The following is a 27,765-nucleotide window of genomic DNA, read 5'->3' as shown; positions in this document are numbered from 1 at the left end:
CGAATTTATAGGAGAATGACTGATGTGTGCAGCCTTACTTGCAGAGGATGGATATCTTCTTCCCCAGAACAACCACTCTGGACATCTGAATCTGTAACAGATTAGTGATGCAAAATGAATGACTCCCTTACCTAGCAGCAGCTGTCCCATGACTCAGTGATACCTGTTGCAGACAAAGATCTCAATGCTACTGCTTCTGTATTCTTGTGAAACCTTCTCAGTCCGGTGTTCATTCGGCCACAATCAAAGAACCATTTAAACCAAGCTTCAGTATAATGTGGACACTCAGGGGACTTCACTACCTCATGTTTCATTCCATTCTGAACATTTGTAGCACATGGAATAGATGGAATACAAGGGTTTTCTTTTTCTTCTTGTTTCCCACAGGCATTTCCTGGCAATACCAACTCTGACAGCGTGGTCCGGCACGACTTGCAGCACGCGGTCATCGCTCGCTACGTCCGCATCGTGCCTCTGGACTGGAATGGAGAGGGACAGATCGGCTTAAGAACCGAAGTCTACGGCTGCTCCTACTGTGAGTTGGTTCCATGATCATAACTTTCCAGTTTTTTTTCCCCTAAAGGAGACCTGGTGTGAGATCTCAGATTAAATCTGAACATTAAGCTGTTCCAGGATTGCTGGTTACCTTGTCTTCATGAAACACTTATTCCCACCTTAACTCTGAGTTGCTGTTTCGTTCTTCTCTGAAAGTTACAGTGTTGGAACTTGCCAGAGTGCTTTGAAGTTTCTCTTAGTGATCTTCATGGTTCCTTTTGCACAAGACCTTGGCTAGTATATCAGCTTGAAGTGGCCAGTTGAGGGAAGGATAGCGTTTAAACAAAAGTCACATTGAATGTTGATGGGAGCAGCTGGGAAAGGGAACAGAATGTATTACCTGTTGCTGGAAATAAGATTAAAGCAAACAAATAAGGATCCTATCAGAGCAGCTCAGGTTGTCTGAACGTGTGACATGTTTTTCCCTTAGTGTTTGAATATGACTTTGGAATTGCTTTTGAAATCTGGGTGAGCAGTGGCACAAATGCTTCTGGAGAGCAGAACGGATTGTGTTTTAAGAAAATCAAGAGAAGTTTCCTAATGCCCTTCCCTAAATGCATTCCATGCAGTGCTTAAGGAAAACCTGCAGAAAATGGAATGTCTGAGTTCCCACTCCATGTACATATTCTTTATGTAGTGTCCAAGCTTTGTTGGTCTTTTAGCTGGAAGGAGCTGTTTGAGATTTATCTTTAAAAGCCAGGGGTTAGAATAAGCTGAGGAGCACACATCTGGAAGTCTCATCCACTGACTTCTCTGGGTGGCTTAAGGCATATGGGAGCCCTTTCCCACCCTAACTAGCAAAACAAAGAAAAACACCTTGTGATTCCAGTTGCTGTTTCGATTTGGACAGGTAGTCAAAAAGCTATAGACTTACTTGAAGAGCCAGGAAGAATAGAGTATTGGTAGTATTTTTTTCCTATTTCCATGCAGTGAATAAAGCTCTATTTTGAAAATGTATATTAAGCCCCAGGGAATTTCCCAGCAGGTGCAGGAACTTATTGAAGGAATCCGATGAACCTCGCTGTGGGGTTGGTTCCACTGTGCCGAGGGCACGTACAGGTGTTAGATTTGTAAGAGACAACAGCAGGTCTGTTGTCTGGGTTATTCTGAAGTTGATTCTCCCTCAATGAGAAGCAGAGCTTCTGAAGTTTTAGGTACCACCATCACTATTCAGCACATGTCTCTTAAGAAACAAGTGTTTACCATCACACTGTTCAAATGTTTTAGGTGCTGTTTGAAGTGTAGCAAGCACTACTGAGTGGTTAATTTTGCAGCGTGATAAACACTTCCTTTAAGTATATCTCCTTACTGGTACATCAAATGCAAATTCAAGTGTTGGGTACAAGAAACAGCACCTAGTTTACTATGAAACGTGACTCTTTTTAACAGAAAGAATGTAGCAGAATCAAATAATAAGACCCATGATCTTTGCTGCGATATTTATGGGCAAAATTATGGGGGTTTTAATGAAATGGATAGAAAAAATGCTGTAGGTACATGACAGGATGCTCTTAGAGGCTTAAAGTGAATGTGAGAAAAAGCAAAAAGCAGCTTGTTGAAGAAATGATTTCTGTTGTTTGATGAGAACTTGCTTGACAGACTCTTTGAGGAGAGTAAAAAGTATCTGCCAAGGAAAAGAAATGGATGGAGCTGTGGAAACTCTTATAAAATGTGTTTTACAGAAGAACTGAGGGTGGCCAAACAGAACTCTGTAATTCCACTGGGAGAGCATTGCTGGTCTGTTTGTATCTATTTTGGTAATTGTTTGGGGGGAGTATATAAGAGTAATAACAATAATTTGGATTTGTATGGATATAGGGACTTCTCTTTCCAAAGCAGACCTGAAATGCCCCATGCTGCTTAGATGCAGGGATGGAGCTGTCTCCAAAATACTGTCAGTAGATAGCAGCAGAGCAGCTGACAAGTAAACATGCCTTGTGTTAAGAGAGAGGAAGGCAGCCCTTGGATGTGGAGCAAGGGGGATGTACAAACTCCTCTACTTACCTTGAAATGCATCATTTGCAGCCAGGAGTATGACGCTGCATCATTCCATGGAGACACCTCCCGTGGCAGAGACAAAGTTTCTAACCTTATGATAAGAAGTTGCATATATTTGCATGTAAATAAAAGCACTGTCATTAACCACCACGTTAATGCTGCTGTGGTTGGAGGAACTGGCATTTAGATCATCAGTAGTTTTCAAACCTGGATTAAAAGACTGTCTTCCAGTCAAATCAGCCTCAAATGCAGGAAACATGACCTAAATAGAAAAGCCTCCTGGTAGATCACAATCATACTTTTCCTTGAGGCTTGTAGCCATTTGAATACTCTATTTTCTTTAGAGACTCCAGAGAGCATGGGTTTGGATACGAAAATCAGGTGTTTTCTCTCAGTACACACAAGGTTTAATTGGGAAGTCATACACTTACTGACTACAAAACCTCCACGTTACTCCAACCTGGTCATTAGTCTCAGGGTATGAAAAGAACCACTTTGTCGTATTGAACTGCTTATTCAAAAGTCAAGGCATTAATTGCCATGTTTTCTGGTTCCTATTTTGTTTGGTATGCATGTAAGACACACGTTTATTTTCCCTTTGTACCAGAGGTGGAATCCATGCTCTTCCTTGCCCAGCAAATTAGGAGTTGTGATTTCTAGGAGAGGGGTTAGAGCTCACATCTGTTCCCATGGAGAAGTTCAGAACATTACCAAATCTTCCCTCTTTCATTTTTCTTTGCTTTCACTTCACATTTGAAATCTGGGCTGTCTTTGAAACAGCACCTTTGTGTTTTTGAGTAGAGCAGATCTGTGGGGTCATCTTCTAACAGAAGAGCTCACAGAAGCCACCGAAGTAGAATCAGGGCCTCGGTAAAAAACAAGATTCAGAGTGAACTCTGGTTTTATCTGTGAAGAAATGGTGACTTCAGATTTAGAGATTTTCACTGTCAGTGGGGGAAGAGGACTGCCTTGTTAAAAATCATTAAAATGGGATAAATTACTTACTTGATGGCTGTGGAGGAGCTGCATGAGGGAAACAAAGTTGGGGAAACAGCAACAAACTTCTGTAGCATAAACAACAGTGTTTAGTCAATGGGAGTTTTAGCTTTGAGTATATCACATACTGTAAAGGGGAAAAAGCGTCCTTACACTTGCAGTGACATCATTTATCAAAAAGCAAGTCACAGAGGAGAACCTGATATAACCAAAGGCAAAATATCCATTGAATCAGTTAAGTCAAAACTGATGGCAGGCTTTTATCTGCGCTCTTTTGGAGACAGAGAGCAAAGGCATATGACATCTATCTTCCATCATGTCCACACTGATGGATTTTTGAGCCAGGCAGCAAAGACATGGCATCTGGAAGCTATGACAGCTACAATATAGCACATTTTACTACTGATTCATGAAGATCATAATAAGCTCCTGCAGGATGGTTGCCATATGAATAGTTCCCTTAATGTCCGTCCTGTGGCAGATGAATGCTACAAAATCAAATAGTAGTGACACTATGGCACGGTCTTTGGCTCCTGTTTGAGCCCTTAGGGTTGCTGAAATCCTGTGAGCAGGAGGCACTCACTGAGGCCTTTGTTCACAGGGGGGTTTTTGGTATGGCTGTGTTGATTTTTGGCATCTAAACTGTTTGCTTGACTCTTTTTGATGCAGTGGCACATCTGATGGCAGGGATTACCAAATCCCAGACCTTCACTCCTGTGTAGAATCACAGCAGTGTCATGCAAATACTCAGTACACCCAAGGCAAATGGGTGGCAGGAGCAATGCTACAGGTCTGTGAATGGCTGCAAAGGAAGCTGTTTCTGTTCCTTGAGCAGCTCTGTTTGCTGATCCTCTGGAAGCAGTGAGACTGATCGAATGTCACCCGAGCTGTGTTTGCAGAGCTGGACATTTCCCTTATTAGCTGTCCTGCTTGTGCTATGTCAAATGGTACTGCTGCAGTTCTCTGATGTGTGACTGATTTGTTTTCTTTTTAGGGAGGGAGGGAAAAGAAGGGAAAAACAGTTAGCACAGTCCTGGGGTTTTAGGAAATAGTATGGAGAACATTTACTCTCCAGCTAGTTCAGAGAACAAAACCTTGGTCTTGTACACACATTGCAAGAACAAAATTAAGGTTTGGAGATGCTGTTAAGGGGTGAGCTGAGTGAATCTGTGCAAGAACTGATTAGGAAGTGCTCAAGTGCTAAGAGCTGTGGGCTGAGAGGTTCTTAAGAGTAATGGTTGGTGGCATTAATCCTGTGTGCCAGCAGTGACTTTGACTTAAGCCATTGTTTCCTTTGGGAGTGAATTCCCTATTCAGCTGTAATCATTGTTAGGAAATTTTCTGTGATACTTCTTTGAAACCTCTTTTGCCTTGGCTTCATGCTCTTGGCATTAACCAACCATCCATCTCTCATTTGCTGTCTGGTACATACTTAAGGAGAGATCTCCATCCTGTCCAGACTCATCTATTGCATCCAAACACCAAAGGGAGACTGTTTAAAGTAGAGGAGAAAGCCACTATTACTTCCCTTTTGTGGAATCTGATCAAGTTCAACTTAACCAGATTCAATAGTACACCCTGGCCATTGTTTTTTCACCAGCATAGCACTTAAAAAGCCCCCAACAGCATGAGCCCAAGAGTCCCGAGTGTCACGTTTGCTATTGGAACACCCTGTGCTGAATAAAATACAGTTCTCTAGGTATAGAAATGCAAACATACAGTTTCTGCTGCTACACTTCTGGTTCCTGTGTGACTATTCACCTAAATGGTGAAGAACCTAACGTAGTCTCGTAATCTGCATCAAGGATTCCCTGCCTCCTCTTGCAATATTTCATTACTTACAGTAAACGTGACACTAAGGTGTCTGGTCAGACTTTTCTGACCATCTAAGTGGAACTGCATAAAAACATTAACTAGCAGAAAGGAAGAGCCATTCTGATGTGTGTGTTTTGTGCCATTGTGTTACCATATTTCTTGCAAATGCATAAAATGGCTGGAGGTAACAGTGATTTGAAGAGACAGGGGTTGTCATGTGGGGGAAGCCCCACAGAACTGAAAGAATTGTCTCTATTAACTGGATAGCTCTGCTTGGAACAGTAGGTGGGACAGGGCTTCTGTGAAACAGCCAACCTTTTTTCCCCATCTCTCTCAAATGTCACTGTTTTTATACAGGGTGGTTCTGTACCTGTTTGGTTCCATGTGTTTGACTTTTAGCCATCATCTTCACAGCTCATCAGCGGCAAACATAGCTTGATATTCTCTTTCTGACATTAAAGGTACATGGCTGAACACTCACATCTAAACTGTGGAGGGTGAGGGAAATGAACTGGTGAACTTCTTGTTTGCAAGCTTCTAAAGATCTGTTGGAATATGTGCTCTATCTGTAAGCTCCCTGTTGTCATGCCTTCCAGCTCTTTACCAAGCAGGAGTTTTTCCTTAGGGGTCATGAAAATGGGTATCTTTTGTCTTTCTTGTGTTCTCAGGTCATGGTAGACTTTAAACAGTCAAGTTTTGGAATTTAAGACCACAAATGCTTTCTCTCTTTATTAACATTCTCAGTGCAGATCATTTTCTGTCATCCCCTCTCCAGGAAAAGATGGTTGTGATTGCTCCTGTGTTTTGTCATGAAAATATGTGTGAAAAGGCTTCAGTCCTTTTATTACCTCTAGCTCTTCCCATTCACAAGTATCAGTCTTTGGGTGTACTACTTAAAATTCAAAACCATCTATTTTCTGCATCTTAAAAATGTGTTTTAAAATAGCTGTTCAGTGTCTGAGCAGTATGTTAAAAAACTTACTTCTAAAATTTAGACTATAACAATAACAAAAGAAGGCCAAATACCTTATTAAGTTAAACTCCTTTTATTCCTAAATGGAATCTTTCAGAGAGATTTGACATAAAATTAGTTTGTAGCAAAAAAACCAACCCCAGAACATACTTTTATATTTTATTCTTTTCCTTAATCTATTGCAATATAGATTTTTTTCTCTCAACTTGTGGAAACTGGCAGCAAAGTGAAAAGTCCATTATTTTCCTGTTTCTAGCTGTAATGAGGTTGCTGGCAGATATTGCCAAGCACTGCAGCGACTGTGTGTGTTCTTTACAGGTTCTTTTGTTGGTGGGCAGTGAATGCATAGTCAGTCATAGAAAAACAAGTATATTTTGTATGAACATATGCCCCACCAGCTTGTTCAGTTGTATTCTCAGGCAGTTCTCAATTCAACTTGGACGTTTTCCTTTAATCATTCAGCATCTCTTTGAGATGTATGTGGCTGGTTCATGTGAAAACTCTGGATTAATTTCATTCCTTTGAAAGGGAGGAAGAACTTGACCTGCTAAATAAAGAGAACACATGGCCAGATCTGATAAAATCTTGTAGGTTTTAAGTAAGGTTTATCAAAGTCAAGTCTGGCTCATGTCTTGTGGAAAAGAGCAGACTCATATGTTCAAATAGGTTTTCCAGTGATGGCCCACACACTCTATAGAAAGGGTCTTCCATGCAGTGGTCTGTAAGCAGTCACTAGGAGAATGGAGATCTAAGTTAGGATCCACAAACACCTGAAAAGGGAGAAAATAGAAGTACAGTTACCAGTATGCTGTTCCACAATTAGGAATGGTTGCTTTCAGATAAAGACAGTCTAAAGCTTGAGTCTAATCACAGTAGTCTCGACTTCAGCCTTTTTTTGCCCATACAAAACCACTCACGATGGTTTTGCCAGGCATTATTTTCCTGGATTCCTCTAAGTGGTGATTGATCCATTCTTCTCTCACTAGAGAAAACAGGTGGATTTTTCCTCCTGAAACAAAAAAGTCTGGCAGTTTTGAAACTGTAGGTCTTGGTTCTGTGCCATTGCTTTGGATCCTGAAGAGTCTCACTGGTATTTGTTTTCCTGCATGTCTGGAATTAAGGATGCAGTTACTTCCAAGCTCAAATCAGTTTGTTCTGCTCCTTCTCTAAGGTTTAGGTGAAGGTGATGCATTCAGTATTTTTATTTTAAGAAAAATGGCAAATGGAGTCTCTTAATATGAGTAAACTCTTTCTTTCCTCTCTGGCAAATGGTACTTAACACAGCTGATGGGAAATAACCAAGTGCAACTCTTCCCTGTGATCCTTCTATAAGGTAAAATTGAGCTGTGAGAATTAAATGCTGTACATCCCTACACTCAGTTGAGTTTCTACACAAAGTCCCATTGTTTGGAGAACAGTTTTGGAGAATTAAGTCACTTCAATGCCAGCTCTTGCTCAAATCCCCTAAAACAGGGATAATGTGCAGGTTTTTCCATCTATTAATGGTGACATGTAACGCTCCTTCTCTGAGCTCTGATACGAGTCACCTCACCTTTCACTCGCTGCTGCCATGGAGAGACCTTCAAGAGAAGGGAAAAGTTCAGAGGGTACCTGCAATGACCATCTAGCCTGACTGCTCTAGGGCAGACCAAAAGTTAAAGCATGGCATTAGGGCCTCATCCAAATGCCTCTTCAGCACCGACAGGCCTGGGGCATGGTGATCTGTTGGCACCATCCACTTCAACCTGTGACTCTGGTTACACTTCAGCTTTCCTCCAAGCTGCAGCTGCTGAAATCTTTCCCCCTCACACTGCCCAGGTTGTGTCCAGCATATCACATCCCTGGTACTCCTCGCTGTGTGGCCCCATGGCCGTGAGCTCTGGCCCAGAGGGGATGGCTCATAGAGGGCTCTCTGGGCTGCAGGGCTGGTTTCTGCCTGGCCTGAGAGAAGAGTAACAGCACTGGCTTTGTCCTCTTGGCTTAAATTTAATAACTGGGGAAATTGGCTTTCTAAAGACACAGCTATAAAAGCATCCTTAGAAGGACAACTAAAAAACCCCAATGATTTAGTTGGTGACAGCTGGAATTGCTGTACCTTTATGCAAGCCCAGTGATGCCGCTTGTGTAGTGCTTCCCTTTGTTCAGCAGCAAACGGGTTCCACTGCATAAGCTTTATAACATCAATAGGGAATATCTTTTGGTTTCCATTCACTTTGGGTTAGATCTTTCACTTAATGTTGAAAACGAAAAGAGAACACATCTGATTGAGGTTATTTTATTTCCAGAAACATGTTCTGGTCTTCTTGAAGGTGGGAAAAAAATGTTGGTAGTTGTGTGTGGTAGAGGGTGTTGGTGACAGTGGTCTGAGAGAAGCCCATGGAGCTGCAGCACATGCTAAAAGGGAAACAGGTAGTGGGGATTTACAGTCAGAGATTCAGCTGCATCCTCTTGCACTGCTGGTGAGTCGTGACTTAACATTCATTCAGCTTATTGATGTCTTACAGTAAATGGTTGTGAAACTGAGCCAACAGTTTTAATAAACACCTTCAGTACTGCCCTTTTATTGACTGCTGTAGTCCAAAGGAACCTACTAAACCTTCTGTTTCAGATGTTTATCATTGCAGTCTTTCTCTTGCCGAGTCAATTTTTCTCTCCCTTCTGTCATCAGTTGCTTGCTCCAACAGGCTCAGCTGTATCTCTCTCATTGCTTTAAAGGCAGCTTCCTGATTCCACTCCTTCCTTGTCTGATTTTTTCATAAGTACAGCAAGAAAAACAAAGGCAACATTCAGGATTGTTCTCTGGATTTGGAACAGTGGCAGAAGTGCACAGTCCCTTTGATGCACTCGAATGGGAGGCCACTGGGAAGGGAGAAGGAGTTGCCTGGCAGCCCTCACCTGTGGCAGTGCATTGACAGGATTTCAGCTGACCTATTCACACAGTCAGCTGTTGTGCTGGCAGCTGGGAATACCCAGCACCCTTCAATAGCTGTGTCATCCTTTATAAAATACAGATATGTGATGGCAGAGGCACCTGAATTTGGGATCATTTTTGGAAAGGTCGGGTTCATCCCCTGAGCCTGTCGGCAGGATTGATGTAAATTCAGGAGTAAGATTGCTTGTTGCAGCTTCAGAGGGGGGAGGATTGGCATCATGAGTTGTCGTGCAATCCATCACAAGTACTAATTGTATACAGCATGGGTTTTAGCAGGAAAGCAGCAGGATATTTGCCCAGGTACTGGGTCTGCCCCTGTAAACCCCAGCTAGGCAAGGTGGCAGTGCAAATCACCCAATATGGAAATAGAAGGAAGGCAGTACCATGCCTTTCATTCTGCTGAAGGTGCCTCCTAATTTGATGGAACCGTTTGAGGCAGCAGAGTGAGAAGAAGCTGCCTGTTGAAAGGTTTTCCTTTGCAAACTTGTAATAAAACCTTGTGGCTTCCCAGCACGGTCTGTTAGCTGATCATTACATCCCCGAGCCCTTCTCACGTTGTATGTCTCTGTGTTCTCTCCCATTGAAGAGAGTCTCAGGTGGAGTGTAGCAGACACTTTTTCTACAAGCAAAGACATATTAGAGGGCTGGTTTGTCCACAACAGATGAAGTATGGTGCTGCAGGTGGGGAGATGGGAGACTTCAAACTGGAGACATCTCTGAGTGATTTGGCAGTTCCACTGAAAACCTTTCATTTTGCATTTCCCCACCTGCAGTGTGACCCTGAGTTTCCCAGCCATGTTGTGGGACAGCTGCAGACACAGTGAATGAAATATCTATAGCACTTTCTTTTCGACAGATAAAGTAGGGGGATTTGAACGATTGATCTTCTGTCATAATGCAGACATGAAATACTCGTGGTGAATAAACCCAGCTGTTCCTTTTATTACATCTTGCTGCAGCAAGGAACTTTATCAAGCTGGACAAGCCCAAACCCCAGGGTTATTTCACCCAGGAGAGACCTTAACAATCTTTTCCATGTACTTTAAGTTTTATTTATGTTAGTAGATGGATAGTGAGTATTGTTCTCCTGGCTGGGCATACCAGTTTCTGTGTTCCAATAGAATCCTTGCTTTGAGGTGAAGGGAAAACACTTGGACCTATTCAGATCCCACTGAACCCTGGAAGAGCAGCTCTCTGGAATAAGATGGATTGAAAGAAAGAATTTCTTATTTTGTCATTTCTTCATAATTTTGGATACTTTTGAGCTTCCCCAGCAGTGTGAGAAAAGCCAATCAGGCATTTCATAGCCAGTGTTTCAGCTTTACCCATTGTGCTACTTAAACATTTCACGTGGCTGGATTCAGTTTTCAAAAGAACATAAACAGAATATCCCGACAATTCATCTTTTTCCCTGAAATAAGACATTACCTAGTTGTCACCTATTTTACAAACCCATTTTAATGCAATTTGTCTTTGGATTTTCTCCCTTTTTCTACTGACAGTTTGAACTGAAGGAGTCAGCAGGCTGTGATGGGAGACCCGCTGCTGCACAGTCCCCATCCGTCAGGGAATGAATGGGAAGGGAATATTGATACGTTTGTGCCATAATTTCTTTCAAATCAATTTCCCTTGTTCTTATTGAGGTGCAATTTCCCTTGACTTTAGGGGAACAAAAGCACAGCTGTAGTTCCCAGCTTGAAGGAAACACAAAAGAGCTGGGAATGTTTAAAGGAAACGGCATTAGTTTGGGGCTTTTTTAACACATGCATTTTGTGGTGGTTTGCATAGGTGAAGAGCAGAGCTTGTATAATACAGCTGCTGAAAAACATTGGCAAGAGACAATCTATTTTGATTTATCTATTTGTATCTTTGTGTTTCAAAGCACATGTGTTTCTGGAGATGGTTTTCTGAACTCAAACATTACCTGGCTCTTACTTGACTAGTTTGTATTCTCTGGTTGTGAACGGCATTGAGCCTCAGGACACCAGCACTGGTGTTTCTGTTGGGATCCTCTCTGAAGAGACTGCTCATGAGCCTGCTGTGGCTGAAGACCCTCAGCATTTCTCGTTGAACTTTTGTCACAGACAATGTAAACAAAGAAAAATGAGTTGAATGGATATTGCAGCAGAATAAAAGGGGCAGCAGGTTCTTTCCTCTGCCTTGCTGTGCCCATAGATGCTGTTGTACCCTGTCGGGGTCATTCAGCCAGTGGTGAACAGCAGGTTCTGGGGATAACACAGAAGTCAGAGCCAGGGGAGATGAATGCAGAGTTTTACAATAAAAGTAGCTTAGTATTTATTCCTTTTCCCTCCAGCATCTGTATTAAACCTTGGGTTCTAAAAGGAATGATGATACAAATTCTTCATGGTCTTCTCCATCAAGTGGGCTCAATGGCTGACGTTTCTCTTCACATCCATTGATTTTCAGTCTGCAACTCTTCTTTATCAGACACAGTACTCATTCATCCCACTGGTTTTCTGCTCAGATTTATTTCTGCCTTTTGTCTTTCCAGATTTTTCATACTTTTGTGAACAACTTTACAGAACAAAACGACCTGAGCTTCTGCTGTCTTCAGAGATTACAAGTGCAGGCTGCTCCAGCCTTTCTGGTTTTTCAGTAGGAAATCAGCTGTGTTCAGATGTCACTTCATTTATTACAGATCACTAATAAGTGCTCGACTCTACATGAAATGGAATTATTCAGTAAGAGAATTAAAGTTTCTCACCCTTGCATCTCAAAATGTTGATTTATAGCTTTTATTTGATCAAAGCTTAAAAAACCACTTGTGAGACTTTTACACATCAACAAAACCATGCAACTGACGTTTCTTTCCAGTGTGCATCGGTAAAGATTCATAAACATCACAAATCTTAATTCTTTTTTTGCTGCTGGTGGTGAGAGTAGAGAAAGAATTCAGGCTTTTTTGAGGGAAAAACCCTACCTTGTCATTTTAAGCTTCACAGTGAAACAAGTTACGACCACTAAGAGTGAAAAGTAAAATGTCCATGCCATTTGGAACATTTACAGTCCTGTATTGCCTCCTTCATATAAGTAGTTCCATTTAAATATAAGAGAAAACTCTTTCATTTTTGAGGTGAGGGAGCCCTGGCCCAGGCTGCCCAGAGGAGTTGTGGAGGCTCCTTCCTTGGAGGTCTTCAAGACCCACCTGGACACGTTCCTGTGTGACCTGATCTAGGTGACTCTGCTTCTGCAGGGGGGTTGGACTGGATGATCTCTAAAGATCCCTTCCAACCCTACCATTCTGTGATTCTGTGACTTGCAGGCTATGACTTCATTCTTGTGAAAGAAAATAAAAGATGGCATGACCCCAGAATAAACACAGTGTCAGAAATAAAGCAAAAGAATCAATTCTTTCTTGACAGTCCTTGCAGTAAGACCCTTGAAACAGACTGGTAGTTTGTTTATAAGATGTACTCTTAGAGTGACCCATTAGTAGCAACCTTTTGCGTTTGCTTAGTGCTCGAAAGGATTGTTGTCCCCAATTGTTTCTCTGCTTCCCATTTTTCACACTGGTAGGACCATGTGAGGGTTTCCACCTGGTGTTTCATTATTTGCAGAGCAATGCTTACTAGAACTCCACTCATGTGAAAGAAGGGTGTTTTTTTTGGTCAGTGATGTCTAGGCCTTCTCTTCTGGAATAAAGACTAGGATACTAGCATCTAATCTTGTTTATAGTGAAAACAATACATGCTGCTATGGAAGTCTTCATGCCCAATCCCAAACTTCTCATTCTGTGTTTGAAGACGTAAAAGGGGGAAAAAACATTCGCTGGGTTTCTTTTCCCCCAAAGTTCTCTGTGCCTATAAATCTCACTGCAGGCATTGCACACTGCCTCTTTTTATACACTTTGAATAATTCATGTGTGCCATTTCACACAATTGCATAAAGACTTGTCAGCATTTAAGAATCAATTTTGGGAACTTTGCCTTGAAAATTCCTTCCTGAATGTTTTAAAGTTAACAGCCTGTATAAATAAGCAGAATCACTCTGACTCTCTTGATATTTAGCTAGAATTGGTTTATCCAGAATGTGGCTACAATTGGACAACATTTGCTTTTCAGTGTCAAAAGTATCACAGCTTAAGGAAGGGTTATATTGTCTCCATCTGCCCATAGTAGGATACCCAGATTACTAGAAAAGCCCTTTTCCGTAGGAGGCTTGACTGTGGTGACCTAGAGTGCTGACCTACAGGCATAGCATTTGCTTTGCAAAATGAACAAAGCAGGAACAGTGGGAGTTCTGGTGCAATTTGATGTCAACAGGTGTTTTTGACCCACTGAAAGCTACATCAGAGGGGCACTGTAATTCCCCCCATCTTAACTGAAGCTGCTGCATTCTGTGATTTCAGCAATCCCACTTTTTAAAGCTTTGTTTTTCCTCTCCTCTTTGTCCAAACCTTTTAGACTTGAAGCTGAGACCAGCATGGCTTTTCAAGCAGAAGCTGTTGTCATACTCTGTGAAGCCAGAAGTCATAGTCACATAGGTGTGACAATAGGAACTGTGAATCCCATTGTTGTCTGACTGTCTTTGTGTCAGCAGAACACAAGCTGCTCTGCATCAACAGTACCTACCAGGTGTCTGGACAGTTAAATACTGGAACTCTTGCAAAAAACCTCAGTTCCTGATGGCCTTGTACCACTAAGGTAGTTTAACCTTAATTGAACCTTTAATTAAACCACTAAGTTTCATTCTTAGGGTTCCAAACATTTTCGTGGGGAAACATGAATCATGTGAACCAAATCAGGTTTAAGTGCTGTGTCAATTAAGAAGGTGCTGCTATGAGAATGTCACAGTTCTCCTCAAAGCAGAGAAAACTTCAGTGTTTAAAATTAGAGGAGTTTTGAAGTTCAGTTTCGTTGTCTGTGTCTCCTGCAGTTCATTAGGTGCTCGTATCAGCCGGGTTTCATTTCAGATGATATGCAGTATCATGGCACAGCAGGTTAAATTTGGAGCAACTTGTATTCTCTTCTCCATCTTCTTGCATCTGTGTACCTAATCATATTCCTGGTGTTCTTTTCTATTTCTATTCAGGAGCTATGAATTAGATGTTAATGAAGAGACTTGTTCAGCGTTTCTTAGTAAGACAAAATTCCCATTAATTTCCCCTCACACAAAGACAGAGAGTAGAATCCATAATGAAGTATTTTCTTTCACAGGAGGCATTCTTGGCAGATATTCAGTTGTGTATTGGATAAGGGAAAGACTCTTTATTCCCTTTGCATCCATCCACTGCAGCTTGCATGTAGTGGCAATTAAACATTTGCTGCCTGGCCGTACCCTTCAGCACTTCCTCTGGCTCACAGAAATGTTTCAAACAAGTAAAGCTGTTCCATGGGTGCTTTCTCGGTATTTTTTCTACTTTTCTAGTGCAATTTCTCAGTGCAATCAGGCTGTTTAAAAATCTACTCACATTACTGATGTTAGGTAGCCAGAAGCATTAAAATACCCAATAATGCTCCAGACACCAAAGTTGAGGTGTTCAGCCACTGTCTTCTGTGAAAAATCTGGATAAGGTTTTGTAACCTTAGTTGCAAAGTTTGTTGTTAAATCAGATCTCATCTAGTGCTTTTTTATTGCCTTTAACTTTACAAATGTAGTAATTCATCTCTGTCATGGAATAATTATGCACACAAGCATTCTGATTCCTCTGGAAGAGTTCTCTGAGGCTTTGTGTTTATTTTACATCAAAGAAGGATTCTATCCTTCAGAATTTCTTTCTCTTGGATATACCTTTAAGGAAAGATCCTTTATGTTTCATGGCTCACCTAAAACACTAGTGTTCCAGAGTCAGGTTTTTCAAAATGCTCAGGTTTGATAAGGCTGCTGGTAATTGTTTAATTAGTCAGCAAGATGAAGAGCCCAATAAACTCGAAGGCAGTGCTGTGCTCAGCTGAAACAGGGAAAGCAGCAGCACAATCTGTAAATATTTTTAATCTATGTAAGATATTAAAAAATGATCATTTAAGGATCATATCATATAGCTTTGTTCTGAACAGAGCTTAGTTCTGAACAGAGCTTAGCAGGATTTACAAGCCTCTGGTGACTTATGTTACTTACCCGTGGCAAAATAAGGACCATTCTTGTTGGAAATGCACATGGATATTTGATAACATTTGATTCAAGAAGAAAAGCCATTGTATATTTGTTATATACAAAAAGAATCTTTTCCCCATGATGCTGTTCTGTTGGAATGCATGGCTCCATGAGGTCTGCATCACGCCCACATCTGCTACCCAGATGATTCTGGCAGGACCCAAGCGTGTTGAAGCAGACACCGCTCCCAGGCTCCACGTGCTTCTGGTCTTTAGCAAGGAGACTGGAAAGAGCAAAGCAAAGGACAGGCAAGTGTCTCCTGACTATCACAGAACCCAGGCAAGCGGCAGCTGTTTCCAAAGCGCTGTGAAGCTCACCAGATGCATTTCTGAAACGTTAAAATTGTTTTCACAGAGCAAAGTTGGTAAAAGTTAGAATTGCAGTACTTGGCAGTTCGATGCAAAATGCTCTGGTTTATGGTATTTTTAATATTTTCTATTTTTTACATTCTGTTTTTTATTCTACAGTACTCTTTTTATTGCCAGAAGTGGAATGTGCAAGCACAAAGACATCCCGAGGATACACAGGGATTTGTTTTCTGTACTAATTGAATTCTATTACCAACAGCAGTTGTTTGTGTTGGGTAATGGTTCAGCAGAAGAACAGATTAAGATATTTTCACAAAATCCGAAATAACAACATATATCCCAGTTCAGCAGGCCTGAGATATTCAGTGTTCAACCTGTGTCGAAGGAACGATGTAATCCTTCAGCTGTGTGTGCTGTGTAACCAGAAATGAAGCCCCCTGTTCATACAAAGGCATACATCTTTCTGAGCACCTCAGTACCAGTCCCATCAGGTTCTTACTTGAGATTTATTACTGTATGACCATTGGTAATAGCAATATCCACACTCTCTCAAGGTATTTTCTTGCTGAAACGCTGTTGTGGTCATTTGGAAGCTGTCCAAAAGTGATAGGGGTTTTACAAAGAAAATGAAATCATATCCATCTAATGTGGGAAAGCAAATAAGGAGACCTGAGGTACTCACAAGAAAAATTGCCCTATTAGCCTGTGTCCAAAGACACTGCTCTGTTCAGTCTGGTTGTGTCTGAGCCACGGAGAGGAAGAGAAAGAACAGGATGGGCTTCAGCCCTCTGATAAATGGGAGAGGAACTTTGGCACGTGGTGACACTTTCTTCTAGAGAAAGCCACAAAGAAGATCATCTAAAATTGAGTCTCTTCACATCTCTAGCAGACAGACAGACAGACAAACCTTCCTGCACTGGGACCTGGGTGTTCCCTGCTGCTGAAGCTTTGCCCCCCATCGGGTTCAGTAGCTCTGCAGTCTCTCAGTCGTGCTTCCTTCTGTGCTTCAGCACTCGAGTGTTTGGTGCTTTCAGTGTGCTGCATTTTGTTTTCCTTTCTGTTTCCATGACCATTTGTATTGTGGTCTGTCAAATGCTGTGTGGTCATAAAAGCCTGAGAAAGACAAAAGCAGGAAAAGCTTTCCTGGTGTTCAATCTGTAAACATAGTTGAACGCTCACGATACGAAATATTGGTGATAGATACCGACTTTGCTGAAGAAAGTCACATATATAATACATCAACGAGCCGTAAATAAGATTCATGTTGCCAGGCCCCAGGTATTATCAGCTGGAGTCTGAATGACTATCAACGTGTTCTCTAGTGGCTCGAGAGCAAGAAAATAATAAGATTTCCAACAATAAGGCTAAAGACATAATTTATAAAGGGTGGATTCAGCCAGCAAGTGTTGTTCTGGGATCAATATATTCATAGAAAAATACATGTATTATCCGATTTAATCTTGTCCAATAGCTCTGTTGTGGTTGTAATTTCCCTGGGCGTAAGGGTTTTGTTTGTGTTTGAGTGTGGCCTGAAGTACACAAAGGAGGAACTTAAATTAGAAACAGAGCAACGGGAGGAATTATTGAAGGTGATTTTCAGCCTTTTGCAGGAGGATGCATTTGATATTTAAATTCTAAACTTGACGGCTCTTTGTAGGAAGAGTTCTCTGTCAGTCATTAGAAAAGCAGAGACAAATCCTATAGTGCCCAGACTTGCTGCAGCCTGGTTAAAAAAAAGACATTGAAGACATAGAATCACAGAATGGTGGGGTTGGAAGGGACCTTTAGAGATCATCCAGTCCAACCCCCTGCAGAAGCAGGTAAACACGATGAAGATGTTCTCTTCCACGTGCTTTCTCGAGCATCACCCTCGTTCCAGGTGCACACACAGTTCCCTAATGTGCACAGGAGAACATTACTTTGATTCCTTGCAGGTACCAGAAATGCTGTTTCCTGCTGTTCCTATGGGAATACAGACATCTTTAAAAATACCTATTTCTGCAGAGGACTTTGAGAGCAGATACTTGCCCATTTGTGCATCTAACCAGCATGTTATGAGGCGTTTCTCTTTTCTGGTTCATCTTGTTAAAGTTGCAAATCATCTCCCTAGGGTGTAAGTCTGACAGACAAGTGTCAGGAGCCAGTAGTTGAGATTATCTGGTATAAGCCAATTTGCACTGACTGTGATGAGGTACGAGCCCATTATAGGTCAGAGCCTTAGACAAACAGTCTGGAAAGCAATAATGAAAAGTGGATGATATTAGAAATGGTGAAGGCTGATGACAAGGTGGCTTTTGCTCTGTTATAGGGCCAAACTTTTGAATGAGCCCTATTTGTTTCCTTGTGTTTAACCTGACTTCTGTGGCAATAAGTTTCTGAGTCTAATTCTGAGAGAGGTTGTTTCCATCTGACTGTTTCTTGTTTCCTTTTGAATTTTGTCTTCAACCCTCCAAGAAAGATAACTATCAAATTGCTAATAACCAATGGGTTAGCAGGTGTCCCCAGAAGACGTGTGCTATGAAACTGAAGATGTTATGGAGGCTGTGCTGGGTAGACCTACCCTGCCTTTCTCTGACTTCTGTCTCCTGGGGAATGGCGAGATAAACATAACAGTGCACCATATGGGCTGCTATGAAGAAGGCTGAATTTGTGACTTCATCCCAGCTAGACCCTGTCCTGAGGTAAAGAGCAGCTTTTACTTCAGCTATTGGAATGGTTTGAAGAAGAAGTGGAGAGGGAAGTGGAAGCTGCTGCTGAAAGGTCAGCTTCAGCCTTACTGGCTGGAACATGAAATGTGCTGTAGGTATTACAATAGCTTTGGAAGATTTCAAAGTTGTAGGAGCTGCTTCTTGTCAGGTTTTTTCCTAAGTAGTCCATTTCTGATATGAAGCCCAAACTGATAATCAAAGTAAGTGTCTGTTCATGCTACTATGACGGATAAACGTAAGCTACATCACTCAGAATGAGTTTATTATGCATTTATTACTTTCCAATCTCACGGTATAGCCTGTTCTCATAATGAATGTCTTGTTTCTCAGTCATCTATTCTGAATGGCATTATAGTTCAGAATGATTTTCAAGCAGTGTTGTCAGTATATATTTAAAAAGCACTGTGGAGTGCATGCTGGCTTGTGAATCTAGCAGCAGATACTCTGTGAACCAAATGCAAGTATATCATTAAGATGTTTGGGGTTTATTTTTAAGGGAGGAATGATCAAATTTGATAGACATAGTTTCATAATGTTGTTTAAAGATGTGTCTGCACAGTGTCATTTCCATTGCCTGTTACAAGGGTTCTGGAGAATGACCACGGGGCCCTCCAGTCTTGGCATATTCATTTATGGAAAGTACTCAGAGGCAATAACTATTAGTTTGGAAACAGAATGGACTCACATTGTTTACCTTTGTAAGGCTATAGCATCCTTCTACTGAATTGCAGGGGTTAGTGAGGGACTGAAATCATCCCCCCACTGTATATTGTACTGTGAGGTTTGCAACAAAAACAGATATGTTCAACAGCTTGAGACAGACAACTTTGTCTCTGATTTAGAGGGTGTTTTGGAATGGCTCAGTGGCCCATATTTCTGTCTCTCGGGTATATTCCGAATTTCCACTGGATGAGTTTGCATCATTCCGTGTATCTAAGAGAAAGGAGAAAAGGGATGATAGGTGTGTGTAAGAATAAGTGGGAAAGGAGAAACCTGCCCCAGGCTGCTGCCAAATGGGTGAAGGGTGGGCAAAATGCTGGAACACAAGAGAATGTTGTGTCATCCTCTGGGGCTTTGCTGGCTGCCTGCTTCCCACTAATGCAGCATTTGGGCTATGCCAACATCCCTTATGTTAGCCTTACTCAGCTCCTGGCCACTGAGGAGATGGGATGGGGAATCGGATCAATACCTCAGCCTTTTCTTGTCAGATACTGAGGTCGTGCTGGAAATAAGGAACCAGGGAATGTGAGAAGGCTTGGAAAAGGCATCTGTGAAGTGGTGAAATCACAACTGTGATTGAAATGTCCCAGGAAAACACATGCTCTGGGAAATTTTGTAGGTTTTCACAAGTCTTCAGCCATCTCTGAATGGAAGTGAAGTTGTTAAAACCCAGGAGTTTCAGCGTGGTTCCCAACATGAATACATTCCCTTTAATTTTTAAATGCTTTCTTCCTGGGACGTCCAAACAGCTTCCCAAGGAAGTTAGCATGGAATCAGAGAATGGTAGGGTTGGAAGGGACCTTTAGAGATCATCCAGTCCAACCCCCTTGCAGAAGCAGGTCCACCTTATGTGGAATTACATCAGAGTTCTCGGGGCTTCTGGCTACAAAGCACGTTTCCCAGGCTGATAGGATTCAGATTGTTGCAGTATGATATTCTGTCTTCTTCAAGATAGGCAGTACCATTAAAAATCTGGACTTGAGCTGATGAATAAAAAGAGATGCCTCTCCCAGGACCATTGCTGATTAGCCCAACCTAGATCAGAAAGGAGTTTCTTCCAGGCCTCAAAAAATCTTACATTTCAGATATTTTGAGGAGTCATTTTTAGCTCTTTGCTTGTATTGGTGTTATGCTTTAAATAGTTTTCCTGTAACAAGCTACATACCACCTGTGAAGAAAGAAAAGATGTTCAGTGAGGCACTCAGCTGGCCTGTGCCCTTGGGAGACCACTGGAAAAAGGGCACCCATCATGATTGCTGAGTTCAGGTGAGAAGGAGCTTGGCTTGCCCAGCATCTTCCCTGTTTCTCTTTCACATAGCATTGTGAGATGTGATTTAGACTCAATCCTTTTGAGTACATACACTCTGTCACTTTAGAAGTGTATCTGTGAAATCTCATATTTGTGTGACCTCAAAAAAGTCATAAGTGATCTTTAATGCACTTAATTGTGAACTGCAAACACATAAAAAGAGATAGCCTTGGTATTTAAATTGAGTAAGAAACAGGAAACAATAGGGCAGGGCTGAGGTGGAGATAGAGAAGGAACCCGCTGGTGGGAGTTAGAGTTATTTATGGGGGAATGAGCTGCATCTTTCTAGACAAAAGGCTGATAGGATGGTGGGCAGCAGTGAAAGGAGACAGTAACAAATCTATGTGCACATAACGAATCCTAACGATAAATATTCCTGAGCCTCCTACCAACCTCTTCCTTCTGTATTTCTTTGTAATGATTTTGTTGACTTATCTTTGCAGTAAAGAAAGTCTAATTAGATTGGAAAGACTAGCACATTCATTAACAGATAAACTAACAGTATTAAGCAGCCGTACTCTAGAAGCTCACTCTGGTCTTCCTAATTAGGCAGCTCTCTCTGCGTGAAGCAGACAATGCAAATAACACGGCACAGAAGACAAAGGGCGAAAGGGGCTGTTCCTCTGGTGAGGCAGGGAAGAAAGAAGCAGCCTGAAATGCCACTTAGGCTTAGTCATCTGTAACTGCTCCATGAGTCGCACCAAGATTATACCAGATATATGTTCGGTGCATTTGGCCAGTTCTAATGTCATCTCATCCAGTTCTCTTAGGAAAGGCATCCAAGAGCAATGAGAGTGCAATAGTAGTGATCCAAATGTTGGCTTTGTGTTGTCTTAATCAGGATGTGAGTGATGTCATTATTTATTTAACCAGTTAGGCCAAGTGGTTCTTCCCATCCTCTTCCCTGAACTGAGCTGGGCTTGGTAGACCAGTAAGCTTCTCCTTATTTCAAGGTACATAGCAGTTGCTCTTTCAAGTTGTGTGTTTATTTTATATTGCTTTACTGTTTCCTTTTTATACTTTACTGCTTAGAGCTCAATGAAAAAGGCTGATGGCTGAAAGCCCTTATGTACATGAAGGACACATACTAGCCAAGCAATTCCAGCTGAGTTCAGTCAGATTTTTGCCATTAGTACCTTAGGCAAGGAGAAATTAGGGTAGCAAATATTAACTCACCAGCTAGATAGCACACATTCACACATCCCTTGAGCTACAAACCCCACTCACACATCATGCTCTGAAGGTGTGTGGCACATCCAGGAGAAGCAAAAAGTGATCTCTTGTCCTCATTGAGGTTAAAAAGAACCTGGACTTCAGTTTAAACTCTAATTCATCTTATAGCTCTTACAGTCCGAACCAAGTCCAAAGGTGTTGCTGACACAGTTGTACACAGCTTGTAAGAGAGAGGAGAGATAATTCAGACAACAGTCCTTTTTATCAATGAGACAGTGTATTTGTTGTCTCTCTGTGGAAGTCAATTTAAATATCAGTTACTGCTGAATGCTTTATTTCACCCGTTTAGAAGAAATGCAGAGCTCTCGCTGAAAAGATTGACTAAAGATTGCCTGTAGGATTTGGAGAGACTTCGAATTGCTGTTTATGCTAAAGGACATTTTGCAATAAGCAAATAAAACCTGCCATAACAAACACAGATGCTCAGGTAGGATAGGAGCTGTGTGCTTGACAGTACTGCTATTACACAGCAATCTAAAATTCAAAGCAATACTGACACCAGTGAAGCTGAAGCAGCTTTGGTAGGGGAGGGATTTCTTTGTAATAATTCATCAGTGTAGACAAGGCCATCTGAAGCACCACAGAATGAAAAGTGTGTACAGTCCGTTTGATCTCCCCTTGGCTTTAATTGCTCATCGCCCTGCACAGCGGTGCCCCAAGGGATCAAGGGTCTTTGGAGGAAAACCGTTCTAAGGGCTCAAAATGTTTCTACCACTGATTAAAAGAAATGAGGGGAAGGATTTGAGAGTTGTGGGTTTTGCTGTTGTGGTTGGTTGGTTTAATCTTTATTAGAACATTCAGTGAGGAAAAAGAGCTCTGGTTAGAAAAATTAAGAATTGAAAGCCAATAGGAATTGGGGCCCAAGAGCTTGTAAGTTTATAATTTTCACTGCAGCTCAAGGTGGGTTTTTTTCCCCAAAGGTTTCAGCCCATCAGTTAATGGAGAGGTACTTCATTGCTGTAACCAAGTTCACAGACCACTGAAGAGCTCTTACACACCCATGTATTTCAATATTCTCTCATCTTCCTGCTTTCCACAGCATCTAGAAGATTGGTTTGTAACTGTGCATTGTGAGCATAGCTCTGAAGCACTTTTACTCCTCAGAACCATCCCAACAGTGGTTTGATATCCATCAAGCTGAGCAAATAGGAAATTTAGGTTCAGTTCCCTGTGATGTGATACTGCAGATTGAGCAGAGCTTCATCAGCCACAGCAGTCGTTTGTAAACTCCTTAATTAAGTGGGACTGGAAATGTGTGTGATGTGAACAGCACGGGGTTATATCTCCACCGAATTCCTTTTCCCTCCCTGTCATAAGCATCTTGCAAAATTCTTACAGCATCCAGAAAAAAACCCCCTGTGTATACCCTTTACCTTTTGTTCTCCTTGTGCTTATTCTTTATTGCAAGTGAGCTCGATCAGAACTTTCCCACCGAAGCTATATTCTGTGGGGGAAGAAGGTTGTTTGGGTGCAATGGTAAAAGTAATGGCTGATTTTTCCAGGCTTTTACAACAGTTCATAAAAGAAAAGAAGCAAATGGAAAGATCCATAATTCCAACACAAAAGCTACCAATAGAAACACTTTCTTTTAAAATAGAGAATTATTTCCTTCTCCCTTCCAAAAACCCAGAATTGCCTCCTAAGCAGCTTTACATGATGTTGTTTGAGTGTCCTTTCTCCTTGGGCTTTGAGTTCTACACAGACACGTGTCCCGTCAAGTGCTGTGGACAGTGTTTCTATTGTTTAATTCAGTGGCCCAGGTAAACGGGATGGAGAAGGAAATATGACCCTGGCAAAGAACCTGACAGGCTGGAAACAGCCAGAGCAGTGGTATCCAGACTGTATCTGCTGAAAGGCACTGAATGGCACTTTTCAATCAAATTCAGCAATTATAAGAGAGTGTTATTTTTCTGCTCAAAAACTCAACTCATTTTCTTTGCAGCCTGTTAATGTGCACCAGTCTACTCATTTCCAAGGTGCTGGTGAAATGGAGCCCTTTGCCTAAAGTGATAATGATGGAGCAGGATAATGACAGATTTACCTAGATGTGAGCTCAGACACACAGAGATACACCAGGACAGCATCACAAAGCAGTTTCAATTGCTCATAAACACAGGGTGCTACTGCTTGAGCACGTTCTCTTGTTTGACTTGAAAAGGAAAGTTAAATAAAAGATGCAGATTGTGTAAAAATACCTCAAAATAATGCTTGTTGGAGCAAGCAACCTTTTGGGCTTGGCAAGGAAAAAAGAAGGTTTTGTTATCTGAAGTAGAACAGATTTTTTACTCAGTAAAGGGCTTTTTTTTTAACCTTATTTTTAATGAAGTACAAATGGCAACTCATCTTCACTTGCTACACATGAAATATCTCCTGCATTTCTCACCCTTACAGCACCGCCAGTTTGGTCTTAAATTTTCAGTGAGGCATGATTCCTTTTTTGATAAAACCCCTCAGAAACTAATGGCTCATAAAAAGTGATTAAAAATCAAAGGTTAAAAATAATTCCTGTACTGAAAGATAAGAGTATGAGTTTGGGGCAAAGTCTTACACTTAGTGGCTTGTACAGGGAGCGTGTACACGTCTTTATGACATCATTTCAGTGCAACAGTGGTCAATGAGGTTAATGAAGAGCAGGATTTTGTAAGCAGGAGAAAAAGCAGTGGAGATAATCTTGGGAAGGTATTAGGTTTTTTAGATGCACTTGAGGCCTCTGTTGACTCAGAGGTGACCCTGTTGGCAGTTTTAATGTCTTTGTTATGAAGAAGTCTGCCTGGGTAGCAGTTAGTAGTCAGCAGTTTTCATCTGCATAGGAATCCCATTATCATTTTAAATATTTACCTAAAATGCTTCATTTTTTGCCTGTTGGTTTCTAACACATTAGATTGTGCTTAATGCTTTTGAACATCAAAGATACATTTATGTAAGTAACTAAGCATTGACCCCCTCACCACTATTTCTTATCTGCTACGTCTCATCAGAAGATGTATGGTTAGTTATTTTAGTTCTCCTTAGAAGAGTGTTGATGCATGGAGTAGCAGTTAGTCTGTTGCCTTTATTAAATAAATGAAAGCCTAATCCTTCACTGGGATAAGTCTAGGGATGAAAAAACTAGTTTCTGACAGACTTAAGAAAGTCTGGAAGCTCCCTTGAGATGGTTTCCTGCTGCTTCAGTGATGCTTTCGATAAACATGATGGACAAGAAGAGCGAGGGCAGTGCCAAAGAGCTACAAAGAACTATTGCATGCACAAACTACATGTGAACTCTCAGGTTTGTCACCTCCACGTGGTTTTCATCTCCTGGAGACTCATGTTTTAAAATACCCTGTCTGAGTATTTATCAGGGTTTTGTCTTAGAATGCTGCCACATGGACAGAAAGAGCTGACAAAAACTTAGACACCATTACCTGTGACCTTAGATAGAACTTTTGCAGTCTAGGTAAAGCTTTTTCTCCCATACTTCATACACGATAGTTTGTTAAACCTGAAAGGAAATTGATTTCCTTTATAAACCAAACCCAGTATAGATGTGTGTGCTATATGTGTCAGTCATATTGCATATTAGGTCTAGTTGCAGTTCAGTGTAGTAAAGCAGGAGAGACTGCAAAAAAAACAGTAGCAGTGGATAAAGAATTGAAATCACAACAGTAGTGTACATCAGTATCTAAGTTTTGCAGCTGCTGCACATTAATCCTTATTAACTGGGTGAGAGAGAGTTCCTTGTACTCTTCCTCAGAAGAAATTCTCATCCTTCTGGCTTTTTTTTTCAGCTTGTAGTGATGAAGAATCATCCAGAGCTGAGGAGACTGAATTGATGGCACTGACAGTGCAGGGAAAGCTGAAGTGCATGGTACAATTCATAGGGGAGGAACAGCCATTTGCACAGTTGAGGTGCCATAAGCAAACTCATACTGAAGAAAGGCTCCTCAGAACTGTTGTGGCAAGTGGGGGAAGAAGAAGGTCTTAAATTCTGCAACACCAGCAAATCTTAAACTGTGAAGCCTGACAGAAGTTACAGATAAGTCCTGTCTGGTGATGGGAGGGGGGCACAGTATATTACTGGAAAGTGGGATGTCCCATGGAAAGTGCAGCTTGATAATCACAAAAAAGGGAAAATGCTGGTGAAAGCAATTGTCCTATTTTGTGCTTCAGGTCAAGAAAACAGGTGAAAGCCCAGTTAACTGAAACCGAGTGCTTCTGGCAGAATGCAAATAGTCTCCAAGGGGCTGGGTTGGACTAGGTAATTTCTAGAAATCCTTAATGATTTTGTTAACTACATGTTGTTATCTGCTTTTACCTGCAGTACTACCTGTAACAGAGCATTTCTGAGACATATGTATTTCTTTTTCCCTCTCAGGGAACTATCTTACTCAGTATAATGTGAGTTGAACATTTCATATCACTGTGTATTGAATCATTTAGAGATTTTTTTTCTATGGAGCGTATAAAGTTGCAAGTGATGCCAAGGCAGTACCAGATCCTTAACATTTTACTCCTTGTTATTCAAATAAAGCACTCAGTCAGTTAAAATTGGCATCTGTATGCCCTGTTACAATAGCTTGCCTTTAATCATTGGGAGCCATCTCCATCTTAGAGTAAATTATTAGCCTTTCACTGAACCAAAGATGATATATCAATGGAGATTACTTAAAAATAAAGGCCTGACTCATAAGCTTGAAGAGGAGTGGGGCATTTTTAATTACATACACTGAAACACAGACAAAGGAATAGAAAATCACTGGATTCAGCCACCATGAAGTTTACTGCTTGATCACCATGAAGTTTGAGGCTTCAATCTTATGGCTTGCAAATGAGAAACTGAGAGCTTTCCTTACATAGACATCTGCAAGAATACAGGAGGAATGCAGTAGAATTATGCAGGATCTTACATCTCCAAGAAAAGGGAAAAATAATGGAGTTACTAATGTTGAATTGCTTGCCCAACACCAAGTTTCAAGCCTGCTTCTCTGATGCTGTGCTAAACAGGGGTTTTGTCTCTGAGCAGTTCAGAAGTATGACAGTAAATGCACAAAGTTGTCTCACATTAGCTCATCGTTCTGAATTGAAATGCAGTAGCTGAAAATAGCCCCTGCTCCATCTTAGTGTCTCTTTTCCTAAAGTTAACTGGTACTGCAAGATGGAGTTAGTAGCTGTATCAGAATGACAGTTGGAAGAAAGAAGGCTATACTTGCATCAAAATGGCCTTTAACGATACACAATAGTGAGGCTCCTCACTAGAGTAAATGTGAGTGTCCCCTGGCCAAAGCACAGGCTCAGTCTTGCCCTCACTGCTCTTTATAGTTTGACTGCAGTTTGAAAGGTGATAGGCAGATTTTTCTGGATGAGTTATCATTGAATGTAGCAGCCTGGAACTGTCCCTACTGCTACATGTTCCTTCATCGGTGTGTATGCAGCTCCCCTTGAAAGCTCAGTTTAAATGTGAGCTCCGTGGCTAGAAGTATTCAAGTCTGTGAGTAAAGGTATAGATTATGAGCCAGAAAGAAGAATTTGGCTTTAAATGATGAGTGTTCTTAGAGTGTTCAGACATTAAAAGGCACGTGGAAAGATTATTTCCCATCCAATGATTGAATTGGGTGGTATCAGCTCAAAAAGAAGCTAGAGGAGTTCTAAATCAGTATTGTTTAGGTGAATTGTGCATCTAAGCATTAAAACCAGGGCTCCAGCTACTCATCTGTTTCCTTGGTGCTTTGACCGTCTTGTCTGGTTTGTAGCTTATTTATTCACTGATGAAACTGAGAGTAAATGTGTGACGTGGTGCAGCTTCTCTCTTTGCTGGACTTTTTTCATGAAGTGACGAGCAAGCTCTGCAGTTTAATAAGGATGGAGACCTGGTGTGGCCATTTACCAAGTGAGAGTGAGAATTGTCCTTTTATTGACATGGAGCTCCTGTGATTTACTTTTTTAATACCACAGTGAAAACATTAGTAGAGGCTAGCTGTTTTCAGGTGAATTAAGTTCCTTACTGTACCTCGTTTCAGAGTTTAATTGTGCACTTTAATGCTCCCATTAAGATCCAGTATCCAGTGACGGATTTCACGGTGAAGGACAGAACTGAATGTATTTATGGTTGCAGGGAATGGTGCTTG

At 41.3% G+C, this 27,765-nt stretch overlaps 1 protein-coding gene across 1 annotated transcript in view; it reads left to right on the top strand.

The window, feature by feature from the left end:
* Window positions 1–27,765, top strand: part of CNTNAP2 (contactin associated protein 2) — a 908,805-nt gene that overhangs the window by 419,795 nt on the left and 461,245 nt on the right. The window contains exon 4 of the mRNA XM_061996383.1: window positions 388–535. Within this exon, the coding sequence (XP_061852367.1) occupies window positions 388–535 (148 nt within the window). The remainder of the gene's footprint in view (window positions 1–387; window positions 536–27,765) is intronic.

The sequence above is a fragment of the Colius striatus genome, chromosome 5 (assembly GCF_028858725.1).
Source record: "Colius striatus isolate bColStr4 chromosome 5, bColStr4.1.hap1, whole genome shotgun sequence".
NCBI classification, from domain to species: domain Eukaryota; kingdom Metazoa; phylum Chordata; class Aves; order Coliiformes; family Coliidae; genus Colius; species Colius striatus.
This window is presented reverse-complemented; position numbering and strand designations above follow the sequence as displayed.